At 41.8% G+C, this 27,509-nt stretch overlaps 2 protein-coding genes across 3 annotated transcripts in view; both read right to left on the minus strand.

The window, feature by feature from the left end:
- Window positions 1-8,794, minus strand: part of corin (corin, serine peptidase) — a 34,860-nt gene extending 26,066 nt beyond the window's left edge. The window contains exons 1-2 of the mRNA XM_049568400.1: window positions 8,671-8,794; window positions 3,894-4,044 (exon numbers count right to left, since the gene is read on the minus strand). Of these exons, the coding sequence (XP_049424357.1) occupies window positions 3,894-4,044; window positions 8,671-8,733 (214 nt within the window). The 5' untranslated portion in view covers window positions 8,734-8,794. The remainder of the gene's footprint in view (window positions 1-3,893; window positions 4,045-8,670) is intronic.
- A 2,671-nt stretch (window positions 8,795-11,465) lies between these two features.
- nfxl1 (nuclear transcription factor, X-box binding-like 1) overlaps window positions 11,466-27,509 on the minus strand; it is a 28,989-nt gene continuing 12,945 nt past the window's right edge. For both annotated transcript variants that reach the window (XM_049568242.1, XM_049568243.1), the window contains exons 15-25: window positions 24,298-24,418; window positions 24,056-24,212; window positions 22,079-22,170; window positions 20,021-20,042; window positions 19,464-19,586; window positions 19,105-19,259; window positions 17,342-17,411; window positions 15,367-15,471; window positions 15,130-15,207; window positions 14,978-15,031; window positions 11,466-12,551 (exon numbers count right to left, since the gene is read on the minus strand). In XM_049568242.1, the coding sequence (XP_049424199.1) occupies window positions 12,357-12,551; window positions 14,978-15,031; window positions 15,130-15,207; window positions 15,367-15,471; window positions 17,342-17,411; window positions 19,105-19,259; window positions 19,464-19,586; window positions 20,021-20,042; window positions 22,079-22,170; window positions 24,056-24,212; window positions 24,298-24,418 (1,172 nt within the window). In that variant the 3' untranslated portion in view covers window positions 11,466-12,356. The remainder of the gene's footprint in view (window positions 12,552-14,977; window positions 15,032-15,129; window positions 15,208-15,366; window positions 15,472-17,341; window positions 17,412-19,104; window positions 19,260-19,463; window positions 19,587-20,020; window positions 20,043-22,078; window positions 22,171-24,055; window positions 24,213-24,297; window positions 24,419-27,509) is intronic.

A 27,509-nucleotide genomic window follows, 5' to 3' on the forward strand; every position in this document is an offset into this window, starting at 1 on the left:
AGGGGCGAGGAAATAAAACCTGAACAGCCAATCAGAGTGATCTCTCTCACTGACAAGCTCCGCCGCCGATTCAACATGCTCAATTGGCCGAAACACGCTCACCGACGGCCCGACTTTGGTCGACGGCTGACCATCGGCTTGGTGTGTCAGGGCCTTAATGTTACAACCAAGACAGTCAGACGCAACCCCGGAGTTTTAAAACTCAACCGGAGTCAGTGATGACCGATGAGTTACGCGAGCGGCTACGTCAGTCGGAGGCCTCCACGTGAGGAAGATTATGAGTTTGTATCTCTGCTGGAATTCACTTACAGTTTAGTGTGTCAGCTTATTAATAGCATTTTAACGTAAACAAAAAGAAAGGTAAGTGTCTCTTTAAGGAAAGACGTGCATTAACAGAGACTATACAGCAGTGCACTCCTGCTGTTCTCACCACCTCTCTACACAGGAGCACGACACTGTGGGCCTCTGGACCTGTGACCAGTCGGCATGTCCAGTAATCCATCCATGATGGTGTCCACATCAGTTTGATTTTGTTCTCTGTCATGTGTCACGCTGTTCACTCAGGATGTGGAAACACACGACACTGTAAGAATTTAAATTCAATGTTGAAACAAAGGAGGTGATTCTGAACTCAGAGGGACGTCGATCGAACAGAAGAGACGTGTGAACAGACGGCAGGAGACAAAGACGTATGAAAGGCTGCAGAGACCATTAACTGTTTAATGGCGGGAAACGACTCACACACACATCCATCATAAAGCTCTGTGTGTGTGTGTGTGTGTGTGTGTGTGTGTTTAATGAGTCGAGGAGGAAACAACAGAAAACAGCTGCAGAGATGACAGGAGAAGAAAAGCAGAGCTCACACTGACAAACAGATGTAAACTGACTTTGAAGAAAGAAAGAAACAAGAAAAAAGAACAGAGAGAAAAATAAAAAATAAAGACGAAGAAAATCTGAATAAAATAGAAATACATCAATAAAAAAACTACAAAGGAGGAAAAGACAAGACAAGAAGTTAAGGACTTCAGACGAACAAAGAGAAAACAAATGAAGGGATGATGAAACGAGGAAGGTGAAGGAGGAGATCAAAGAGGGGAGGAAGATAAAGATGGAGGCAGAGGAGGAGAGAGGGAGGCAAGATGTTGAAATGAAGACATGAAGGAGAAGTCAGGGATGAAGGGAAGAAAAGAGAAAGATGAAGAGTAAAGAGTAGGTGAGGAGGAGGAGGAGGAGGAGAGAAGATAAAGGAGAGGAGAGTATTATGACGAGGGGTGATAAAAGGAGGAGGTTCAGTTTTACAACCTGCGTAAATATTTGAAATTCTTTCTGTCTGAATGTTTGAGACGTTCACTCTGATTGGCCGAGGGACTTCCTGCTGTCATGGTGATGAGAGGAAGCACCACACACACACACACACACACACACACACACACACACACACACACTGTGTCACACACCCACTCGTATGATGTAATGAAGTGTCCTGTGAATTAATTAGAGGATCTGAAAATGTGTCATCTCTCCTCCTCCACACTCCTCCGTCAGTCTGTTCTACTTCCGTCTCTCCTTCATCCATCATGTTTTCATCTGTCATTCATTCATCTGATTCTTCAGTGAACTCATCGTCATGTTTGAGATGACGTGAGCTTTGTGACATGGTGCGTTATCCTGCTGCACACCTTGGCTGGAACCAGTGCTTATTTGACTTCCTGTTGCCTTTCTATCATCTTGAACCAGTCTCCCGTGACCAGCTCGTCTTCACCGTGTCTACATGACGAATGTTAATGAGCTGCTGACACCTGATTGGCCGATTAGCCACTTGCAGTAATGCACAGCTGAACAGGTGTACCTGATAAAGTGGCCGCTGAGTGTCTATCAAGAGCACTTGGGATGTGCCCTGAACAGGTGTCCTGAACATCCTGAGGGCAAAGGCTTCATTTATTTCTCACAAAAACAAAACCTTAGTTGGACGACAAACAAGATCTGACGTTTCCCTCGCCCTGTATCTTACACGCTCGTCAGCTGTAGCTCATCGCCGCCATCGCCGCCGCTCAGAACCATTCTTACACCACAAGAGCTGGACTCACAGCCAGGTCCAGATATTTGACCTGCCAGACGAACAGTCCCTCCAGCATGTTGTCATACTGCCATCAAATTCAGCCAATCAGTGTGGAGACAGGTCTCAGGTTTCATCTGAGCTCGCCATGATGTCACTGACTCGCAGCCAATCAGCTTGTCCTAAGCACATGTCGCCAACAGCGTACGGCGAAAAGTCTCCAGAAGGAACTCAGGTAGTGAAGTTTGGTTCCATTAACGGGCGTCAGACTGTGACAGCTCCACCATCCAGCTTCTCTACCTCCCTACCTTCTCTCCTTCACTCACTCTTCCTTCATTCCTTCCCCTCCTTCTCTCTACCCGACCATCTTTCCTTCCTTCTTTCCTTCCCTTCCTTCTCTCTACCCGACCATCTTTCCTTCCATCTTTCCTTCTTTCTTTCCTTCCTTCTTTCCTTCCCTTCCTTCTCTCTACCCGACCATCTTTCCTTCCTTCATTCCTTCCCTTCCTTCTCTCTACCCGACCATCTTTCCTTCCATCTTTCCTTCTTTCTTTCCTTCTTTCTTTCATTCCCTTCCTTCTCTCTACCCGACCATCTTTCCTTCCCTTCCTTCTCTCTACCGACCATCTTTCCTTCCATCTTTCCTTCCCTTCCTTCTCTCTACCCGACCGTCTTTCCTTCCTTCTTTCCTTCCCTTCCTTCTCTCTACCCGACCATCTTTCCTTCCTTCTTTCCTTCCCTTTCTTCTCTCTACCCGACCATCTTTCCTTCCTTCATTCCTTCCCTTCCTTCTCTCTACCCAACCATCTTTCCTTCCTTCATTCCTTCCTTTCCTTCTCTCTACCCGACCATCTTTCCTTCCTTCATTCCTTCCCTTCCTTCTCTCTACCCGACCATCTTTCCTTCCTTCTTTCCTTCCCTTCCTTCTCTCTACCCGACCATCTTTCCTTCCTTCTTTCCTTCCCTTTCTTCTCTCTACCCGACCATCTTTCCTTCCTTCATTCCTTCCCTTCCTTCTCTCTACCCGACCATCTTTCCTTCCTTCATTCCTTCCCTTCCTTCTCTCTACCCGACCATCTTTCCTTCCTTCATTCCTTCCCTTCCTTCTCTCTACCCGACCATCTTTCCTTCCTTCATTCCTTCCCTTCCTTCTCTCTACCCGACCATCTTTCCTTCCTTCATTCCTTCCCTTCCTTCTCTCTACCCGACCATCTTTCCTTCCATCTTTCCTTCTTTCTTTCCTTCTTTCTTTCCTTCCCTTCCTTCTCTCTACCCGACCGTCTTTCCTTCTTTCTTTCCTTCCCTTCCTTCTCTCTACCCGACCATCTTTCCTTCCTTCTTTCCTTCCCTTTCTTCTCTCTACCCGACCATCTTTCCTTCCTTCATTCCTTCCCTTCCTTCTCTCTACCCGACCATCTTTCCTTCCTTCATTCCTTCCTTTCCTTCTCTCTACCCGACCATCTTTCCTTCCTTCATTCCTTCCTTTCCTTCTCTCTACCCGACCATCTTTCCTTCCATCTTTCCTTCCCTTCCTTCTCTCTACCTGACCGTCTTTCCTTCTTTCTTTCCTTCCCTTCCTTCTCTCTACCCGACCGTCTTTCCTTCCTTCTTTCCTTCCCTTCCTTCTCTCTACCCGACCATCTTTCCTTCCTTCTTTCCTTCCCTTTCTTCTCTCTCCCCGACCATCTTTCATTCCTTCCTTTCCTTCTCTCTACCCGACCATCTTTCCTTCCTTCATTCCTTCCTTTCCTTCTCTCTACCCGACCATCTTTCCTTCCTTCATTCCTTCCTTTCCTTCTCTCTACCCGATTAGGTGTGTGTGTGTGTGTGTGTGTACCTGTGAGGGCGAGGACGAGCAGCAGCAGGCCGGCCAGCAGGCTCACGGTGGGAATCAGGATGTAGAGGAGAAGTCGAAGGTGATTGGTCGACCCCAGCTTGTGAGGACACGCCTCCCCTCCCATCCCGACCTCGGGTCCTCGAGCCGGCGCCTAGGGGACACACGGAGACCAGGTCACATCCAGCAGACGTTACCAAGCAACTGAATCCAGGTCATTACATCAGCAGGTGGTTTGAGTGAAGGAGAGCTGCGGGCTGGGAAACGCCACGCTGACCCTTTAAGTCCACTGTAAGCCCCGCCCCCTGCTCCACAGGTTATTTTTAACGAGCAGAGGGGGGGGCGGGGTGTTTCTGTCCGCTCAGAGTTTCCGTTGGACATGTTGAAGTTATTTTTAAAGTGATGTGACGGCGAGCCGACACTCGACACCACACAGCGACCTCCCTGCTTTAAATACAGCTCCCTCTGCCTCTGCCCCCCCCCCCCAATACTTTGATTATTGAATCATTAGGAGTATTGATTACTGATCTGATCGAGTCACAGGTCACATATAGCCCATAGATCTGTGTCAGAAGCTGCAGATACTGTTGGTTTTATGGGCGTCAGTCGGCTGTCTTAACTTAGTGCTCATTTAAAGAAGCTTTTATTTTGAAAGGACAAACACACATTTACTCTAATGGTTTTTTATCTGGTCTGACCTCAGATCAGATCAGCTGACTGTGACACACACACACACACACACACACACACACTGAAAGAGTCCAACTGTCACTGAATGACTGTTTATTAGCACAGGTGCAAACTACCTATTAATATCAGTCTGCTGTTTATTTTATCAATCACTGAATTATTTGATCTATTTCATGTCAGAAAAACATTTTACTGGTTCCAGACTAACATGTTGAATCTGACAACACACAACATTCAGTTAATGATCACAGAAGACAAAGAAAACCAGCAAATATTCACAATTCAGAGCGAGAACACGACCCTAACGTCACCACTCGATCACTGCCCATAACATTTTGAATAATCGTGTCAGCTCAACTTCTGAGGATCAATAAATATAAGTTTTTACTAGAGCTCAGCTGATACTTGATTTTTGGGGCTGATGCTGACATAAGGACGTTAACTAGAACTATCGCTATGAGTCAGTTTCCATTAATGTCTGTGAAAGATTTTCACGGTACGATGAACGTGTCAGAAAGTGTCACAGTTTCATGGTATCACAGAATTTATATTATCAGTCAGAATGATCCAGAATGAGTCGTCGCAATCCGGCACTTAGGCAGCAACTCACAGCGTCAGAAACCAATAAAAAAAGCTGTTCTTTAACGTTGGCGTGATACAAAGCAGGTGGCTGTTATAGTTTAATGGCGCCCAGCGGCATCAAGGGGAAACGCGGCAAGACAAGGACGAAAGTTAAGGCGCCAAATGTCCGAGTGGGGCTGGTGGGAGAAGTGGTGGATGGGTCCAACGACTTTCACCTGAGAGAGCAAGATTGTAAAGTCAAACCCTGTTCTTTTGTCCTTGTTTAACGAAAAAACATTAGTTGGTGGTGTTGTACTGACATAGTGCTTTTATTTTGAAAGAGAGTGTATCAAACTGTACATTTCCTGTGAAAACAGAAGTGTATTTTGAAAACAGACAATGCATGTAACAGGCTGAAGTTGACACGGCGTCCCAGAACGTCAACAACCAACACACCCAGGGTACCTTGGACGTCATATGTGGACGTGGAAAGTCCATGACCAAACGTGGACATGTGACGAGGTCACAGTGAGGATGATGATGGTATTGTTGGATGAACAAACGTTTTATTACTATAAATGAAACTTGAAGTGGAAGTTTGTGTCCAAAGTCTCGCCTTAGAATATAACTCAAATAAAGCAGAGATTCAACGTCTTCTTTCCAGTATCGTAGATAAGCAACTGTACACGGTATGACTGTCAACTATTTTTAATATCACAGTAAATCTCTAAAACCCTGGTCAGCAATCAGCTGTCTGCCCCGCCCCCGCTGAAGGGTCATAAAAAATAAGCTCACTGCGAACGACGGCGTCAACATCACAACGCACATCGAAGATTTGTGGCAAAGCTTCTGTGACATCAGGCATTTGACAACAACCACAGAAACAGCTCACAAAGTCCTGGAGGGACTGAGTGTCTCTCAGGCGTCTGCGACACATCAACACATCGCTCAGATCACGTCTTTGAGAATTCACATCACCCTTTCACACATTGGTTGCCGAGGCGACCGTATGCGGCACCACTGACTGAACAGCCATCAACAGTTTGGGGTTCAGGATACTTCAACACGCGGACTGGAGGAGTCGGGGAACAAACCACCGATTAATGGATGACCTGCTCTACCTCTGAGCTCATCAATTCATTCGTCAGTCCAAGTGGACGTTTGTGCCAAATTCAAATAAATTCCGTTGAGGTGTTCTTGAGATATCACGTTCACAAAAATGAGACAAAGGGACAACCCCGAAACATCTCGTCTCCTGCTGAGGCGTCACCAATATATTGATGTATCGGCCAATGTGACAAAACCATGATGCGTATGAGAATCACCAGAGGAGCCACGATACCACATTATTACGATACTTAACTCATGATATAACATTAGCAGGGTTTTAAACGTGTTGTGATATGCTGAGAATTATGATAATATACATTCTGACTTCTTACCTTTGTTCAGCTGTAAATGATGTCCCCTGTGCCATTTTTATTACAGCAGCATTTATGTAGTGAACTGAAAAAGTTAAGTAGGCGACCAACAGTTACATTTGGATTCGTAATATTAGATATTTATAGAATACAATAAATGTATACTTGGTGTCCACACTGATAAGATACTGCCACAGAAAAACATCCCGATACTACGCTGCACTGATCTTTTCCCCGATCCCTACAAACACATTTATTATTTAAGGTTTCAGTCAAACCTCTTGTGACATCAGGTCAGTGAAACAGTCGTCAGTGATTTAATACTTATAAACTATCCCAAACATCTTTTCCTGCATAATGTTTAAAAAAAAAAAAACATGTACGTTAATACCGATATATCTTCTGTGATAGGTCGATATCGGCTGGTTTTATCAGTCGAGCTCTGATTGCTGCTGTAAAACATAATTATTTCTGTCTGTTTTATCAGCAGTGAATAAAGACGTGAATAAAACCTTTTTCCAAATATGATACTGATAATTAAACTTTAAATACTGCGGTCAGTAACAGTCATTAAACTGCAGCTCAACAACACGTCACTAAATCATCAATTATTACTAACGTCTTTCTTTCAAACGCAACATGAGGATCTGATGTTTTTGTCTTCTGTGAGGGGGAAATGTGGGAATAATCACAGGCATTGCTCCTTTTTTAATGAATTTATAGGCAAAATATTAAAATCAAGATGATGATCAGGAGATAAACTGATCATATAAAAATATTCATTGGCTACAGTGAGTTTGATTCATTTAATCACAGGCTTGTTTCCGTCCCGTCTCACTGATCAATGATGTGTGTTATCAACGAGAGCTGTTGGAGGGCTCAGACGTGATTTGAGTTTGAAGCTGCTCTTATTATCGTTATTGATAAAATAACTGCTGGTGATGTGACAGCACGGGCGTAGACGTCTGGGGGGACGCAGGGGACACGTCCCTCTGGACATCTAGAACATTTTCCCTCCTAACAAAGACGTGAAAGTTACAGAGGACTTTCATTTTTCAGAAATCAAAGACTTTGTGTTCCCTAAATTCTGAACAAATTTCCCGCCCTTATGTGAACACGTCTCTTTTAAAAAATCTGTCAGCTTCAAAACATTAACATAATAAAACAAACATTCCCGTGCACTAAACGATCTAAACTTTTTGCTGATAGATGCTTCAAAGGCGTTTCTTTAATCTGACCAACAGTTGGAAAACAAATATTCATTTTAAAGCTGCAACAATTAATTTATTAAGTCAAAAGACATCAAATTAATCTGCTTAATCTGCAAAGACTCCAGTGTAGTAAATGTAATTAATCTGAACTGTTTTTAGGATTTACAAAGACATTAAAATACATCATTTTGTGCACAAGAAAACTGTGTTGACCGGTTTTCTGACATTTTACTGACAAAATTATGATTTATGTAACTAATAAAACAGACAGTGACATTAATAGTACTCAGTCTGTGTGTTAGACATGATGGGACAAGAAATTTATGAAAATAATCTCCAGATTAATCAGCTGCAGCTCAGATTATCTCAGATACACTTTTTATTTTTAGTAATTACTTATCCCAAAGGAAAAATACTGCTGCACCTTCACACCTGCAGCACTTTGATTTCAAAGACTTGCATTGGATTTTTTAAATATTTTAATGTATTTTTTCTGTATTCTCGATATATTTATGTTTCTTTGCACCATTAAAACAACAAAGTAAATTCCTTCAGTGAAAATTTACTTCTCAGTAAACGTGACTCTGATTCAGCTGAAACTGAAAATAAGAAAAACGACTTGTTATTAAATTAATTCTGTCCAGTTAATAATTAAACTAATTTAGAGTTTCAGGTTTTCTGATTAATCTGATTATTAGAGGTTCAACTGAAGCAGCACAGCAGCTCTCACACCGACAGAGACACAGAGACAGAGGACAGAGAGACAGAGGACAGACACAAGGAGACAGAGCTGAAGGACAGCAGCGCAGACAGGAGGAGGACACAGCTACACACACACTCACTCTCACACGCACACGCGCACACACACACACACACACACACACACACCCGACTCACCGTCACAGTTCCCGCTCCGCTGAAGGTGACACGCGGGCAGGTCTCCCGCCGCGCGGACAACATGACCTGATGCTGCCCGCCGCTGAGCGCGAGACCATCCCTCTGCCTGCTGCCCGCGAGCAGCTCCGCTAACTAACCGAGCACGAGACGCGCTGGCTCCGCCCCCTCAGACTCTCTCTCTCTCTGTCCGCGTCCCTCTACCGCCCTCCCTCCAACACACACACACGCACACACACGCACGCACGCACACACACACACACACACACACTGCTCAAGTTGTCTGCACGTGACGAAGCCTTAACATGGGATTAAACACAGTTCGCGGTCAAGTGCATGCTGGGACATGAGCCTCGTGCCTGTGTGCGTCTTAAATACCCCCAAACACACACTTGTTAGAAACACACACAGCTACACAACTTTAATTATACCATGTGTGTGTGTGTTCTGCTGTCTTTGTGAGGACCAATTAGACCTCACACTGTCAAAGTGAGGACATTTGGAATAGTGGGGATATTTTGTGCGGTCGTCGCCTCAAATTGTTGTTTTAAAAACTTCGTTCTAGAATTAACATCAGTCTGAATCCTGTTGACATGTTTCACAATTAGCCCTTGCTAAGCCCCGCCCCTTTTTGCTCTGTTTGCTTGCTAGTAGGACGCTCCAAAGATGACGTTATTTTCGTAAGTTGATGCAGTTAGGCCCAGAACTCACTGCCTGCGTGAGCAACGTGTGCGTCACAGATTTTTTTGTTCCCGCACCTGTGTCAACCGGTTACAGCAGCCGCACTGCCCGCGTGAGCAGCGCTGCTCAGGAGGAGCTCGGCTGTGGAGCATCTGGAGATTGAGACACTCGGCTGTGTCCGCATGGCGTTTTTCTGCAGCAGAGAAGCGGTGGCAGGGCGCTGGGAACGCTTCATAAAAAACTGCTCCCAACAACACATTAATTACACTAAGATTAGCTAGGTAGCTAACGTAACGCTACGTTAACAGAGGGTTGACCACACAGCTGACAGACAACAGCTCAGGTGGATGTTCCTGCAGTCAGCGTGCCAAGTCGACCTCAGTCCAAGTGGATGTTTGTGTCAATTTTTTTAAATTCCTTGAGGCACTCGTGAGACGTCGTGCTCATAAGGATGGGACTGACAGATGGACGTACATCTTGCAAACATAACGCCTACGGCCACGTCTACCACCGGTGTGGAGGCATAGCAAGACGCCAGCGCTGAGGAAAAGAGAGCTACGTAGACACAGATTGTGCAACTGAAAAATATCTGCACAAACCATCAGAAACCGCCTCAGAGAAGTTAATTTGCAGGCTCATCATTAGCACCAGGGTTGTGAGGTCGGTTGGATGTACTGGCAAATTCACGGAAAGAACACTGGAGACGTCACTCAGTTGACAGTCGACAGCTCGGGTGCACGTTCCTACAGTCAACATGTTAACAACAACACGCTCCGTCTGTGTCATGCGATCTAACATCAGGTTTAAGTGTGACGTCTCAACACACACCTGTGTAGTAATGATGCTGTTTAATCAGACACACCTGTCAGGTGGATGGATTATCTTGGATAAGGAGAAGTGCTCACTGACACGGATATTAAAAAACATTACCAAAATTTGACAGAAATTTATCTTTTTAATGGAAAGAAATCTAAATCTTTAACTAACAGTGTCTCAGACCTGCTTCTGTACAAAACACTTCATATTCTGAGTGTGTTCACACCGCACAGTACAGGAGAACACAGTGTACTGCTGGAGCACTCAAAACAGTCCAAAAGTTGAGTGTGGAATGACGGACATTTCTCAGCCTCAATGGCCGCCATCTTTGTGACGTAGCAAACTCCTTAACTTTTGACATGGCGGCTGGGGACAGCAAGGAGCCTGAGCTGGCTACAGTGAACACCACCACGTTATTAATACATTCTTAGCGCTAAATACTGTTGTTGAATAGAAGCCGTCTGTCATGATTTGGTACCATCAACAATAATGTGAGGGCTAATGCTAGCTTGCTGCTAGCTACAGCAGCACATTTAATCAGCATTGACATTGTGGTGCAGGTTTGGTTTGTGTGTGGGTGGAGACAGCGGTCAAATGTTGGCGATAGAGCTCCACCGTCTCAAAGAAGAAGACGAGGCAGTTAAAAAAAAAGCCATCGTCACTTCCAGGAAGTACATAACAGCAGTGCACGATTTGAGACAACACTGAAGTGTACTGACAGGAGTATGAGATTTGAAAAACAGGAGCAAAAAGAAAAGTGTTGGTTTAAGTTTCTGTTCGGTGTCGTTCTCAGGGGAGCTCCTCAGTGGGCAGCTCTTCTCATGAGCACCTTTTAAACCGCCCCCACCAACATCCACTCTGACTTCTCATTTAGTAAAGTTTATAAAGCAGAACGATGCCAGGAACTCAAAGAATATCACTATGAGATCATTCAGATCAAATGCAAGAAACAAAACTATCATACAGTGTGTGTATATGTAAACTGATTTTTATCTAAACTCAAAGTCTAATTTAAGTGAATCAATAAAGATTAATAATGATTTAAAGTTTTAAATGATTTAACAGACATAAATAAAAACACCTCCACGTTACACTGTTGACTGGAACTCTCCATCATGATGTATAAATATAATGACTACCTTCAGTTCTTCATCGTCAGCTCTGGAGGAACAGCGCCCCCTCTCTTTTCGCCGCTGTAAACACATTCAGCTCAGTAAAGCACCATCACTTTAACTTCACTCATGTTTCTGAATTCATAGTTAAATAAAAAAAACGAAGATAAACAAACCTTTATTAAACTTTTTTAAAGTTTTATATGTTTTATTTTTCAAATGTTTTGAAAAAGAAAAGACAAAAACAAAAAACATGGAAACTTTTTTTGTTCCCAAAGTAAAAGGTTTCTTTTCAGCATCTGATGGATCCGTGTTACTGAGGCGACTTCACAACGAAATATAATAACACTAAACTTTTATTCATCTGGAGCCAAAATCAAACACATAAACAAATATAAAACTTAACTTTGATTTCTACACTTGTGATTATTAATTATTGATTACTGATCAGTTTTCATTGATGTTGATTAAAAACTCAGTTGGCCGTGACCTGCTGCAACAATTAGTCGATGCATTAATCAACAGAAAACTGTGATAAATGACCTCCGTCTTTTTTTTCTGGTATAATAAAACTGAAGATCTTATTGTCTTTGCACTGGTGGTCGGACACAACAAGACATCTGATGACATCACTGTGGGCTCAAGGATATGCTGACGGATATTTCCCACCGTTTTCCGCTGTGTTTTCATCCAAACGTTTCACTGACAGAATAATCAATGAGGGAAATGATCAGCTGTAGTTCAGAAATTCAACAGCGATGACTTTTAGAAGTTTGTTGAATGATTTAAACTAAATGTTTATTTCATGTGATGTTTGTTGGCGTTGGTATGGGAACTATTTTAAATCATACTCAACCTTCACCTGACCTTCAGCAGGAAGAAACTAAACTACGACTATGAAAAACAAGATTTCTCTACAGGGACTAATGTTAAATTACAGAGGCAGAAACCGACAGAAAAAGTCACAAACAGGAAGAGTCAAACAAAATAAAGCTGCAGGCAGCAATGGAAACATGACGTGAAGACAGAAAACAGAAACACAGCTGACACGTTTTCACGTGGTTTTGTTGATGCGCTGGTTCAGGGCGTGGTCAGGAGGTAGTAGGCGGCGGCAGACAGCAGAGCTCCACCCAACGGGACGAGGACGAAGGCGGCACACCTCCTCCACCACCTCCCTACCCTCCCCGCCTCATCATCCACCTCCTCCCTCCTCCCCCGCTTCTTATTCCTCCGACCTCCTCGCTGCTGACGCTTCTCGAACGCCTCCAGCTCCTCCTGAACACACGGACGTCAAATACAAACTCGATATGTTATTAATTAATAAAGCTTAAAGATTTAATAATTGAGGCTTAAATACAAGTTTCTGACTTAATTAATGCCTAACGAGACATTTATTAAGTTTTAATTACAGTGATTATATTGTAGATTAAAACTATTAAGGATTGAACACCACAGTATTATAATGTAAGGTAGAAAAAGGGTTGTTAATTAAGTTGTTAAAGCTCAAATACTGTCTGAGGCTGAATAACAGAAGTTATTGAGGTTTATCAAGTCGTAATTTTTTTGTTTTCATTTATCAAAAACTCAAATTAAGTTTACTACTTATTAAGAAATGACTCATTAAAATTTACAGATGCAGTTATTACCATTGAAGTATTAATTTATTAAGAAATCACTCTTATCAATATTAATTGATGTAGTTATTACCATTTAGATAAAATGTATTCTGATTTAATGCCTATTCAGTAAGAACTCTTATTAACATTTGATTATGCATTTATTACCACTTAAGTATCAATTTATCAAGAAATTATTCTTATTAACATTTCACTGATTCACCATGTGAGTAATAATTGGAGGTTTCATTGTTTTGTTTTTGATAATTCTGTTATCACTACTGATGCAGTTATAACCATGCTTGTTTCTGAAGAAATTACTTTTATGAACAATTACTGATGCAATTATAACTATTTAAGGACATATTTCTTAACGTTAATTGCTTTTTCATCAACAGTTTACTGGTGCAGTTTAAACCACTTAAGTAATGATTCTTTAAGATCTGATTGCTTTTTTATTAATCATTTTGTAAGTAAGGTTTACAAATGTAGTTCTAACCATTTGAGGAATTTTATTTTAAAAGACAGAAATGCTTTTTTATTACAAACTGTTAATTAACATTTACTGATACAGTTATTATCATAAAGATACTAATTCATTTTAGTGTAACTGCTTATTTCTTAAGATATTACTTTAACATTAACTCACAATTATAACTATTTATAATAAGTATTAATTTATAAGATTTCATTGCTTTTTTAAATTAAGAAAACTGTTATCAATGTCTACTGATGCAGTTATTTAATTACTAATACATTAAAAATCTACTTGCTTGTGTATTAAGAACTCTGTTATTAAGGTTTACTGATGCAGTTATATTTACTGAAGCACAGTTTGTTTTAAACTTTAATTACTTTTTCATCAAAGAACTCTGTTAATTAACATTTGCTGATGCAGTTATTACCATTTAAGTACTAATTTATTAAAATATCTAATTGCCTATTTCTTACTTTTAATTACTGTTATTACAGTTTACTGGTGCAGTTTAAACCACTTAAGTAATAATTCTTTAAGATCTGATTGCTTTTTTATTAATCATTTTGTTATTAAGGTTTACAAATGTAGTTCTAACCATTTGAGGAATTTTTTTGAGATTGAAGATTGAAACACTTTTTTATTCCCAACTAACATTTACTGATAGTTATAACCATTTAATTACTAATTTATTAAAAAATGTACTTGCTTGTGTATTAAGAACTCTGTTATTAAGGTTTACTGATGCAGTTATAACTATTTAAGTATTCATTCATTAAAGTTTAATTGCTTATTTCTTAAGAAAATACTTTATTGATGAAGCTATAACTTTTGAATTTTTTTTAAGATTTAATTACTTTTTCATCAAAGAACTCTGTTAATTAACATTTACTGATGCAGTTATTACCATTAAAATGCTGATTTATTAAGATTTAATTGCTTATTTCTTAAGAAATTACTTATATTACAGTTTACTGGTGCAATTAAAACCACTTAAGTAATAATTCTTTAAGATCTGATTGCTTTTTTAGTAATCATTTTATAATTAAGGTTGACAAATCTAGTTCTAACCATTTGGGCAATATTATTTGAAAAGATTGAAATGCTTTTTAATTAAGAACTCTGTTAATTAACATATATAAGATAGTACTTTTATTAACATCAACTTAGTATTAATTTATTAAGATGTTATTGTTTTTTCAGAAACATTCACTGACACAGTTACAGATGTTTTAGTACTAACTTTTTAAGTTTATCATGAACTCAGTTATCCTGCCATTATAACCATTTAAGTACTAATTTATTAAGATTTAATTGCTTTTTAATTAAGAACTTACTAATGCAGTTACTACCATACATGTACAATCCAGTATGAATTCTGTCATTAAGGTGTACCGATGTAGTTAAAATCATTTGTTAACATACAACATACTTGTTAGTTCAGACTTATGAGCTCATTAATTAAGAACTTAAGTGAACAGATTGACTCGTTAAGATAAAGTCCTGTTTACTGACTGAAGTCACAGTGAAGTTATTAAAGACTTAAATACTGATTAATTGACTTTAACTAGTTCTTATTAAAACATCTAATTAATAAAGTGCAGACTCACCTGAAGTCTCTTCTGCTCCTCCTCCTGAGCTGCTCTCTGCTCCGCCTCCTTCAGCTGAACACACACACACACACACACACACACACAGAGGTTAGTGTGTATCCAAGTGTGACACACTCAGTCACTGTACAGGTGTGTGTTTGTTTGTGTACCTGGCTGACTTTCTTCTGCTGCTCTCTGCAGGCGTCGTCACACTGAACCGACTGATCCGACAGAGAGCATGGGAACTCCTGCGCACGCACACACACACACACACACACACACACACACACACACACACACACAGAAGATGAGTATGTGTTGAAAGACAGCAGCTGTGAACGTTACAGAGAAACTACAGTCTGTGTGTGTGTGTGTGTGTCTGTGTGTGTGTGTGTGTGTGTGCGTACCTTCTTGATCCTCTTGCAGGGACACCTGAGCTTCACCTTCTGCTGACACTTCTCCTCACACACACCTGGATGACACACCTGCTTACAGCGGTGACCACAGCTCAGCTACACACACACACACAGAATGAACACACACACACACACACACACACACACAGTGTCACACTGTGGTTCTCAGTGAGGCAGAGCAGATCTGCAGACAGTGTGTGTGTTTCTCCAACATGATCCTGTTTCATCAGTGACTCTAGTCTCGCTCACCAGACCTTTCTCAAGAAAAGAAAGATCTGGCTGGGCCGACTCTCGAAAAAAACGCCCCGGCTGCTTGTATTTCTTTCAACCAATCACAATTGTTCTGGGCGGTGCCACAGCAACGGTGTGCTTGCAAAAATATTGCCGGGGGGAAACAGGTTTTGGTGTAACACGCCCACAAAAATATCACCTACAGGACGCAAACCATGGCAGAAAAATGGCTACATCCCCGCAAGATCAAACACCGCAAAAGTTAGTAAAGGACGTGTTGAAAACTGCAACCGGAGGTGGTAGGGCGGGACTTCAGCGGGTGGCTCGTTCCGCCCAATGAGAGGCTGATCTATGCAGCGAACTTCCACCCACTCAGACTACAGTGACTCTGACCAATCAAAACACAGAACACAGACTGCTGGAACGACTCAACACACTACGTCTCACACACAACTGCACAGGAACACAGGGATACACACTAATGCTCTAAAATAGTGTGTTTTATCAATGCACAGTGTCCTGATAAAACACAGTGTCCTGGTAAATACATCTCACATACTGTACACAGAGAAACAGTGACACACACTAATGCTCTATAATACAGTCCAATTAAAGAAAAAAAGTACTGATGCACAGTGTCCCAATAAAACAGTGTCCTAATAAAGCACATTGTGTCTTGATAACATACAATACACCCTAATTCAACACATTACGCCCTGACAGAACTCATAAAGGGTGACTGATTAATATACTGATGATAACATGATTCCAGCAGCAGCAGCTGTCCACAATCCTGGTTCTGACTGAGGTCCAGGATGTATGGATGTGTCTCTGTCCAAATGGAAGTTAATGATCATTAAATGGTAAGTTATCATCATTTCCACTGGACTTTACGTCAGCATCGTACAGCATACATGTTGTATATTGATAAAAAATGGTTTTGATGTTTACTGACTTTTTAATTCTGGGCTTCAAACATCTTGATCCTTCACTTTTACCATCTTTGATGTCGAAGAAAACTCCAGATTCTTTCTTTTTCAAGCGTCTTGTTTTCTTTTTAACTGAACTGGAAAAATCAATTTTATCAGCTGAAGCTGTCAGAAGGAATCAGTCGGGGCTCGCTGTGCAAACTTTCCACTGCGTACGTTTGTTATTCCAACTCTGTGTGTGTGTGTGTGTGTGTGTGTGTGTTGAGGCTCTAAGGGGCTTAAGTTACTGCAGACTGTGAAAACACACACACACTAACACACTCTTCAAACAAACATCTGACTCTGTGTGTGTGTGTGTGTGTGTGTGTGTGTGTGTGTGTCAGTGCCAGTAAGTGACAGAATGAAAACACTAAATCATTCCCAGGTGAAAGTAAAACACACTCAGAGAGATACTAAGTGTGTGTGTGTGTGTGTGTGTTGTCTGGCGCCACAGAGCTAAATTGATTATTGGAGAGAGAAGAATGGGGAGTATTGTGTTACTGCTGCCATGACACTGACAATTATCGATTATTGATCATGAAGGAAGGAAAGCAGAAGAAGCAAAGGAAGGAAGACGAGAAGGAAGAACAGTGTGATCTCCTAACACTATTTTCTGCATGGTGACAGTAATGAGACGCAGGTGACTCCACTTCTACAGCCTGATAAACAAGTCCCATGATGCAATGGGGCCCTTTTCGAGGTCTCCATAGATGGGTGTTGGTCTTGTCTGTGTGTCTGTGTGTCTGTGTGTGTGTGTGTGTGTTCACCTCTTTAGGACACTGGTTGTTGCAGGAGCCCAACTCCACTTTCGTCTTGTCATCAGCTGATGTCAACTTCCTGCAGAGACAAAAACAATCGTTCATATTCAATATAACTTTATTGGTAATCAGATGAACGTGTGTATCGATAACAAAGGAACTTGAACCTGCAGTAACTGATGTTTTTGTTTGTTTTGTTTGTTTCCAGCAGAAACATTATTATGTCATGTTTTAAGTTGTGATCAGTTTCTTTACTCCGTATCCAACAGTTACAGAGAAACGTGATGAGTCATTAGGAGTCATATTCAAACCATCTAAAGCTCATGGCGCACGTGCTTTTTGGGTGTGTCCAATTCTTCTTTTGCTAGTTAACTGGGCCATTATGTGTGTGCACAGATACAAGGGTCAAATGGGTTGTTTTTAGTCCCTTAATTTATCATAGTTGTGCTGTGGGCTCAACGTGAATTCAGCCAATCAGAGTGTCGTCTCCTTTTCCCTTTAGAAGACAGGCGCACCAGGTACACTGCTGCTTACATGACGGATTTGTCAGAAGAGGAGCAGCGAGGAGTTGTCTGCTGAGTAATGCAGTTCGAGCAGTGATGTCACTGCAGATAATATCAAAACTAAAAATTGTGGATACAAACCTGACAGAGGAAACAGAACTAAACGTTAAGCTTCTGAAATAATCAACCAGGTTAAACTGCTCCTCGTGTGTAAATGTGTACAACTTCTCCCTTAGTCTGACAGCAGCTCTTCTCTGATCTCTGCTACGTTCACATTTTACAGAATATACAAAGCAGCAAATATCTTAACTAAAAACTGTAGTTAGAAACCTGACAGAGAAAACAGAACTAAACTTGTAGGTCCTAAAAAATAAGTTATGCTGCTTCTGTTTCTTGCTCTGCTCTCTGCTATGTTGACATTTTACACAATATCACTGCAGCGATTATCAAAAAAAAAACAAACTGTAATTCTAAACTTGACAGAGCTAAACTTTTAGCTTGTGAAATAATGGATCAATAGTACTTTATTGATCCCAAACTGATCCCAATAATCAAAGTTTCGCTGCTCCTGCTGTGTAAATGTGCACAGCGTCTGTCTTGTCTGACAGCAGCTCTGCTCCGATCTCTGCTATGTTAACATTTTACAGAATATACCTGCAGCAAATATCATAACAAATAATTGTAGTTAGAAACCTGACAGAGAAAACACAAGTAAACTTTTAGGTCCTAAAAAAAAAATAAATTAAGTAACGCTACTTCTGTTTTTTGCTCTGCTCTCTGCTATGTTGACATTTTACACAATATCACTGCAGCAAATATCATAACAAAAACTGTAATTCAAAACTTGACAGAGCTAAAATTTTAGCTTGTGAAATAATGGATATATAGCACTTAATTGATCCCAAACAGATCCCAGTAATCAAAGTTTTGCTGCTCCTCCTGTGTAAATGTGCACAGCCTCTGTCTTTTCTGACAGCAGCTCCGATCTCTGCTACGTTCACATTTTACAGAATATACCTGCAGCATTATTGTTTCTGCCTTTATTGATAGGTCAGACAGACAGGCAGGAAAGATGAAAGAGACAAGGGTTGACACACAACAAAGAGCCATGGACTGGAATCGAACCTGTGCTGCTGCAAAGAACTCAGCTGATATGGGGCGCACACTCAGCCATTCTCTAACCTGCCGTTACTCTTTGATCTGTCACTGTCTGATAAATCACCTCAGTAGATGTAAATAAACATATCTAAAGTGTGTTAGTGTACTGACGTGCACTCCACATAGAGCATGCTGATCTTGCAGTGGCAGCGCTGGCGGATCATCTGGCTGCAGGTGGGGCAGTTGCCAGGGTGACAGGGGCGGGAGCAGGGGTGAGGGCAGCCAGGAGGGCGGGGCTTAGAGCAGGCCTCCTCACACACCTCACACTGCAGAGAGACGGAGAGATGTGATTGGTCAGATCAGTTTATAACAGAAACCAATCTTTACTGCCCTACAGGAAACAGCTTTGTCAACTTGTGTGTCTTTTAGGTGTCGATAAATATTTATTAACACATTTTTCACCAACTCCACATTCAGTGTTTTAAAGAGTTGCTACGTATCACACATAAAGTTCCTATAAAGGTCCTCACCTTGTTGCTATTGGTGACCAGGTGACACTCGCGGCTGCAGTTGTGGTTTCCACAGGTCAAAGGTCGTCCGCAAGGTCGTTTACAGGAGAATCGTCCCTGACGGTGACACGGCACAGGGCTGACCTGAGCGACACACACACACACACACACACACACACACACACACACACACACACACACAGTTCAGTCCAGACGTCTTTATTAAGTATCTGTGAGTTCTGACCTCGTCTGTAGGTGAGTGTGTATGTTGAATACAAAGTGGGCCTAAATGGGATGAAATGGAAGAGAGGGAGACAGAGAAGGACACAGCAGACAAATCGAGAGAGAGAGAGAGAGAGAGAGAGAGAGAGGACGAGGTCAGGAGGACAAACTAATAATGGAGACGTTTGGAAAAGAAAACACCAGCGAGTGGAGAGGAGGAGGCGGGAGGAAGTGATAAAACTTAAAATGACAGCTGAAGATTTTACATAACAGTGTGTGTGTGATGACCCCGGATGCACTGGTGATACACTGGTTAAACTGGGAGACAAACATGACGGAAACAGACTGGTTCTCACCTCGTGTTCTCCAAAACAGGCCCTGAAACACAAACACAGAGAGACTGACTGTAACCATTGACTCCCATTTATTTTCCAGACATACTGTAATTAATGTTTTTAATTAAATTCTAATAACAGTGAAGCAAATGTGTTCTCGACCAGTTTGAGGAACATCATGGATTACTGTCCAACATTAAAACGAGACCTTAACTTCATGTCATTTAAAGAATAAAAATAAAAAACAGGAACGATAATTAAATCATAAATACATTAAAAATATACAAATAAATAACTTTATTTGTACATTGTGTAAACTGACACTGACACTCACTCAATTTACCTGTTTGTTTCATTCACATTATTTCATTTCAAACATTACACTCACTCCTATTTCTACCCTTTATTTCCACTCACTTCATTAACTTGGAAAAATCACAATATTTTTTGTTCCATTCATCCCATTGACCTCCATTCACTTTATTCTTGGCATGATCACTTTAATGACTGAAGCCTCACATTCACTTCCGTTATTGTTTAACTTTCATCCAGTCACTTTCCATTGACCTTCATTCACTTTATTCCTTGAATAATCACTTTAATGACTGAAGCCTCACATTCACTTCCATCATTTCTTTACTTTAATTCATTTATTTTCTGTTTACCTCCATTCACTTTCTTCACTACTCCTCTTTATTAACTGCATTTTCTTTTTTTAACCTCTATTCGAATTCTAGAATTATACATATATATATATATATATATATATATATATATTCCTATTTTTATTTTATTTCTTATCTATTAATCTGTATTTATTTTTGTCTCTGTGCTGCTGCACCATCTGAGTTTCCTCTCCGAGGATCAATAAAGATTTCTCTTATTCACCGTCTCGTTTCACTTCAGCTTTAATTTAAATAATCTTTATTGGCAGGAACATCACTGCCAAAAATAAATTACATATTGTCTAAGACAAGGAAACTAAATTAATTATTTTATTGACTTCACTTCTTTCTCAGAATCATCATCATTCACTTCACTTCTGATCTGTTTTCACTTCCATTCACTTCACCGTTCAAAGTTGTGATATTTGTATTTCTGCTGATACCTGATTATTTACAGTTTGTTATGGCCGAATGTTGAATGACTGCACAGTAACACCCGTGAGGTCGACACACACACACATTACACACACACAATGTGTCGGTCCTGTTTGTGGCTGTTGGCCTGAGTTTCCTCAACGTCAACACACACTTGCACACAGATGTTTGGTGTTGGTCGCTCACTGCGTCACAGAGCTGCAGGCAGCTGGCAACACACCCAGACGACACACACACACACACACACACACACACACACACACACACACACTACACAGCATGCAGTGTGTTTTGTAATCTCAGGTCTAATGATCCATGACAGGACCAAAGGACTTTGAGACCTTGTGTGTGTGTGTGTGTGTGTGTGTGTGTGTGTGTGTCGTCTGGGTTCCTCGTGGTGAAAACAAAGAACAGTCATTTAAATGTCTGCAGCAGTCGACACACAGAGAGACTCCACCTCCTGTTCAGTTTCATTTATTCACCTGTGTGTTCATACTGACATATAGTGAATGTTTTCCCATCACTCCCCATGATCCAGCCTCTTTTTTAGGGTCTCATGTACCCACACAGATCTCTGTTTATCTGCTGACAGCCTCTCACCCTCAACCAGAGCTACAGACAGCACCCTCTGCCTCAACATGGCAGCAGCTACACACTGATCACTGCAGGATACATAAACGTTAGAGTGATTACACGGGAAGGTGAGGGTGAGGAGGTGATGGGGTGGTTGCCTGGCAACAATAAAGGCATTTTTTTCAATTTAAAAACAAAACAAAACAAAAATGGCAGTCTGCCTCGCGATTTGCAGCCTGCAACACACTTCCTGTGTGATCAGGAACAAACTGTCAGCTTGTCTTCACCAGGTCATTCCCCTCAGCTCAAAGTTCTGTTTGATCTGCTGAGTGTGTCACAGCATTCATGTGTTTGAACGTTTATGTAATCTCTTTTAATAATATGTGTGTGTGTGAGTGAGACCTACGTTGGTATGGGCACTTGACAGGGCGGACAGGGCAGAGCTTTCTGGACAAACGCTGGTTCAGACGGCTGCTCCCACGGACCGGCCAACTGCACCTAAACACACACAGAGGAAAACATCCAAACATCATTTCTTCTCGCTGACAGAACAACAGGAAACTGATGACAGATCAGATGACGGCGCTCTGACACACAAACATAAATAAATAAATAAACACTTTATCATGCTGTTAGTTAGTTTGAGATCAACCAAACAAAAACAATCACTTTAATTTTACAGCTGAAGAAGGTGGAGCTCATTTTCCTTGATGAATCATTTGGTCCACAAACATTAGTGCACAGAGAGAAGAGTCTGTTACAGAATCACAGAGCCTGAAGTCACTTCAACAGATCACTTGTTTTGTCCAATAAACATTTCCAAACCTGAAAATAGTAAATTCATTTAACATTCGACTGAGGAGAGCAGCAAATCTTCACATCAGACAACCTGAAAATATCATATTTTGTATTTTTGCTTTAAAATAAACTGAAACCATGGAGTGATTATCAGTTAATAGCTGCAGATTAATTCTCTGTCCATCAGTGACTCATCGCTGCAGCTCTAGTTTCATTAATATCTGTTATTAATGTGAAGCTGCAAAGTAACTATATTTATCACATATACATATATAATTAGGGCTGTGACAACACAGGTATTCATGTTGAACTGTTCAATACGAGGCTTTCGGTTCGGTACGAATCACAAACTGAACGATCCTGTTACATTTGGAGAACTAGTGCCATCGCTCCGCGGTTATATGACTCCGCCCACCAATTCAGTATCTGACCAAATGTCTCCCCTTCTGTTCCTGAGATATGACGTTAAAACATGATGATGTCACAGTCAAGCTGACCTTTGACCTTTTCACCTTTGGTCAGAATTAGTGAATGAATTCTGGAGCTATGGACAAAAACATGTTTTGTGAGGTCACACTGACCTTTGACCAAAAAAGTCTTATCAGTTTATTCTTCAGCCCAAGTGGATGTTTGTGCCAAATTTGAGGAAACTCCCCCAAGGCCTTCTTGACATACCCAAGATCACAGTGACAAGGTCACCGCTGACCTCCAATTTCTAATCGGTTCATTCGTGACTCAACGTGAACATCTGTGCCAAATTCAAAGACCTTCCCTCATGGTGTTCTTGAGATATTGTGTTCACGAGAATGAGACAGACACAAGGTCACGGTGACCTTGACCTTTGGGATATACGATTTCATCACTTTATTATTTTATCCTGTTTGACATCTCTGTGAAACTTTGTCATAACTATTGTGTGAATTCTTGATTTATGGCCCAAAACTTATTTTTCAAGGTCACAGTTACCCTTGACCATGAAATACAGCTCAATTTATTCTTCTTCCAAGTGAATGTTTGTGCCAAATTTGAAGAAATTCCCTCAAGCTGTTCTAGAGATATTGTGTTTGTGAGAATGAGATGGATGCAACATCACAGCGACCTTGACCTTTGACGAGCATGGGCCAGAAAAACAGATGGACAACCCAAAAACATCATGCCTCCAGTCATGGCTATCACCAGCGCCGAGGCTGGAAGTCCAAACTATGTTTGTTTTCATACATTTAATATCTTGAAATCCAGGAAATTTTTAACTGTTTGCTACTTTAGTGTCTGATGTGAAGCAGCAGAGCGCCATCTCCTGGAATGTTGTGTTTGTTCAGAATCTGTGGTTCGATGTGTCTCTAGCCTTTTACATGGAATGCCGTGTTGTTATTTCACCTCGCCGTTCTGTAAAAACGGTACGACAGTAGAGTGGGGAGTCAGCAGCAGAGGTGTTAACAGCGCCGTATTAACGTGTGTGCTAACAGTCTAAACATCAGGACGGGATGGCTGTGACATTCAGTTAAAAAGCAGCTAGCAGCAGTTAGCAGTTAGCAGCTAACTCAAAGTAAAAGAACAGCGACCCAATATGTCCATAAAGTCTGACCTGTTGGGACTTGACCAGCACGCGATCGTGGCAGGGCTGCGGGCAGGTGTGGCTGCAGCTGGGCAGCGGCAGCAGGCAGGGCTGTCTGCAGGGGGGGCAGGGCCCGGGGTGGCAGCGGTGGCTCTCTCTGGTCGGGTGGTGGCAGGATGGAGGACACCTGGGGGGGGCAGCAGGGTGGAGGATGTGGTGACTGAATCAAGGTTACAGGTGAGGCAGAGCAGGTGATGGTGCTGGGAGTTTACCTGCAGGTCTCTTTACAGCGAGGAGGTTTGGTGCTGCGTTCTCGCCCGCAGGGGACGGCCAGGGCGGTGGAGCCACAGGAACATCTGACCTCCACCGACTCGGGACAGGGATAACAGCTACCTGAAGGACAGGTGAGACAGCTTCAGTTATTCACATATACACATATATCTTTTCGGTGGTTGTCTTTATCATGACAGGACTGTGGGTCGTTTAGCTCCGGATATTTCTCGACCTCAGCAACGTCCTCATCGTCATTTTCAAGTGGTTTTATTGTTGGTGCCGCTGTCACAAAGACAACAGGATCACGTTCTGTTTCCTTCAGAGCAACATACCAACATACGTTAGTTACGTTCCCATGACGATGTCGTGTATTTGCTGTGAATTAAAGTCGGCAGTATTTCTGAACAAGGTCTTTGAGGAGTCTGGATTTTGTCCGTCGACACTCTCTCTGCTGTGGCTTCTATAAAGAGTCCCATCAACATAACACACACAAGTGTGTACCAGCAGATAGCACAGAGAGTGTGTGTGTGTGTGTGTGTCACAGCTGACACAGATAACACCCACACTGGCAGGTTAAATTCCAGTCTTTGGCTCCATGTTGAACGACTCGCAGTGTTTCCAGTAGATCAGCTGTGGTGGTGGTGAGGGCAGTGTGAATAACTGGTACATTTTAATTAAATAAAAGCTAATAAGTCAGATAAGCGTAAATAAAAGCCTGATCTCATGAAGCAAAATAAAATAAAATAGTAAAAGAATTTTTAAAAAAAAATCACCCATTTGGTATTATTTATTTATCTTTTATACAGGATGCAACAAACAAGGCGAGGACCTAACTGAGGTAATCGTCGTCTCACAGGGTCGGACACTTCAGTGCCCTTTAAGACATTTTCAGGATCCATTTTAACCACATTTAAAACCCCTGATGCTCATCCGTGCTTCAGCTGAATTTGAGTTGCTACAGGGAGCTAAGTGAAGGTTTGTTTCTGTCGGGCTGCCACTGCAAAATATATCAGAAACACAGTGTGGTGAGTGCTGGTCCATGGTGATGTTAGCGGACTCTCGGGCTGCAACTAACCATTATTTTCATTGTGGACTAATCTGTCCATTATTTCTTCGATTAGTCGACTAATCATTTCATCGAAAAATGTGTTAAAGTGTTGAAAAATGTCGGCCTGTCTCTCCCAAACCCCAAAATGATGTCATCTAATGTCTTGTTTCGTACTCACGCCAAAGGGTTTTAGTTCACCGTCATGGGAGAGTGTGTAAAGCTGCCGATATCTGAGCGTAAGAAGCTGCAATAAGAGTATTTTGGGGGACTTTTATACGAAGAATGACTCAAACCGATTAGTCGACTACCAAAATAGTCACAGATTATTTTATTTCAAGACTAATCACTGCAGCCCTATTGGACTCCATTTCTCAGCTAACGTTAGCTCCATTAGCGCTGTAGCAGAGCTGAAGACAGACACGGCACTTACGAACAAGCTTAACGTCACATTCCTCAGATTTTCCCAGAAAATTCGTCCCAAATCTTTTGCAAAGAAATCAGTCCACGGGCTGTCAGAGGCAACAGAGGAGGTCGAGAAAAGTCTGTGTTTAAAATCACAACCTGTTCATTAATTAGCAATAAAAAAGGATTAAAACGAGGGCTGCACAATTAATCACAACGTGGCCACGCGCAACATGTGTCACAACATCCCATAATAAATGAAGCACTGTGGTGTCACAGAGGAGCCTCGGCCTACACAACATATTCCTGAGGTAAGACGGTGCCACCAGGACGCTGTGATCCCAGCGATTAACACAAATTCAGCAGGTCCCAACGAATTCTGCGGAACCTCGGAAGTTCGTCTAACTGACTGAACTTTACTGCAGATTTGACTGTTTAAACGGGTAAAATCTGATTTCATTGCAGAGTCGGACCTGCTGCAAGGCTCCTGCCCAAGCGGCAAAATCTCAGGTGAGTCTTCAGCTTTAAACAGAAACCACAGAGTCAGCAGCTCGTGAGGAAACAGGAAAGCTCGATCACCACGGGTCTGAAGGCGAGTGCGACGGACAGACAGCACATTCAGGGTATCTGATCGCAGAGAGCGAGCTGGAGAATATTATGTTAGAATTTGTTTACTCCCTAGTATCGGTGTCTGTCACAGAAATCCAGCGTTGGGTTCACAAAGATCACAGCTGTCAGTTTTAACAAGCGCAGACGGCGACTTTCTGATTCTGGATCAGTTTGAGATCAGTTCAATAACTCTGATTTGTTCTCCATAGCAACGACAGCTGAGACTCACAGTCGAGTTTATTTATCCAGGATCGTTAAAAGTCGTCATGTGAACTCACTGGTTTAACTCATCAATAATAAACACACAAACACACACACACACACACACACACAGAGGGCACAGTGTCAGCTGTTATCTGCATGCTGATGTGCGTTGGCGGCGGTGCGACCTTCTAAAAAAGGTCAGAGCAGCCAATCACCACGCAGACACACAAATAAATTATCTTTAATCTATTCAGCCAATCAGGAGGCAGACGGGCGCATAAATTATCCTTTTTATCGTTCAATCAGGAAACAATAGACACAGGAAGCTGCCTGTTATTGTACACACACACACACACACACACACACACACACACCGTTAATAAAAGGATTAATGATGTTCAGCAGGAAGGAGAGGTCAACTTTTTCCCACAATCAACTGTGTGTGTTATCAGCTGGAACAAATGTCAGTACACACACACACACACACACACACACACTTGAGGAGGTGTTATGGGAGAGAATTTTCCTGTGTTTGACCTCTGACCTTCCACCAGCTGTGACTCCGTCAACAAATCACAATGTATCTGACAGACAGTGATGTGATGTGACGTCCTCTGAGTGTGTGTGTGTGTGTGTGTGTGTGTGTGTGAGTTGTTTTATAACAGAGACACAGGAAGAGGTGAGGTAAAGATCAGAGTCGGTGGAAAGTAACTCAGAACATGTACTGAAGTATAATTTAAGGTACTTGTACTCGAGTATTTCCACGTTCTGTAATTTCATCCTTCACCACATGTATCTGACAGCTGTAGTGACGTCTTCCTGTGTGTGTGTGTGTGTGTGTGTGACAGATGAGACGCTCTGACAGCTCTGCACTAACATGATCAGCTCCTCCTCCATACTGATCACACACTGATATTTACTGAGGGAGGAAAGAGACCTGTGGGCTGT

Source organism: Epinephelus fuscoguttatus, linkage group LG23 (assembly GCF_011397635.1).
Source record: "Epinephelus fuscoguttatus linkage group LG23, E.fuscoguttatus.final_Chr_v1".
Classification (NCBI taxonomy): Eukaryota; Metazoa; Chordata; class Actinopteri; order Perciformes; family Serranidae; genus Epinephelus; species Epinephelus fuscoguttatus.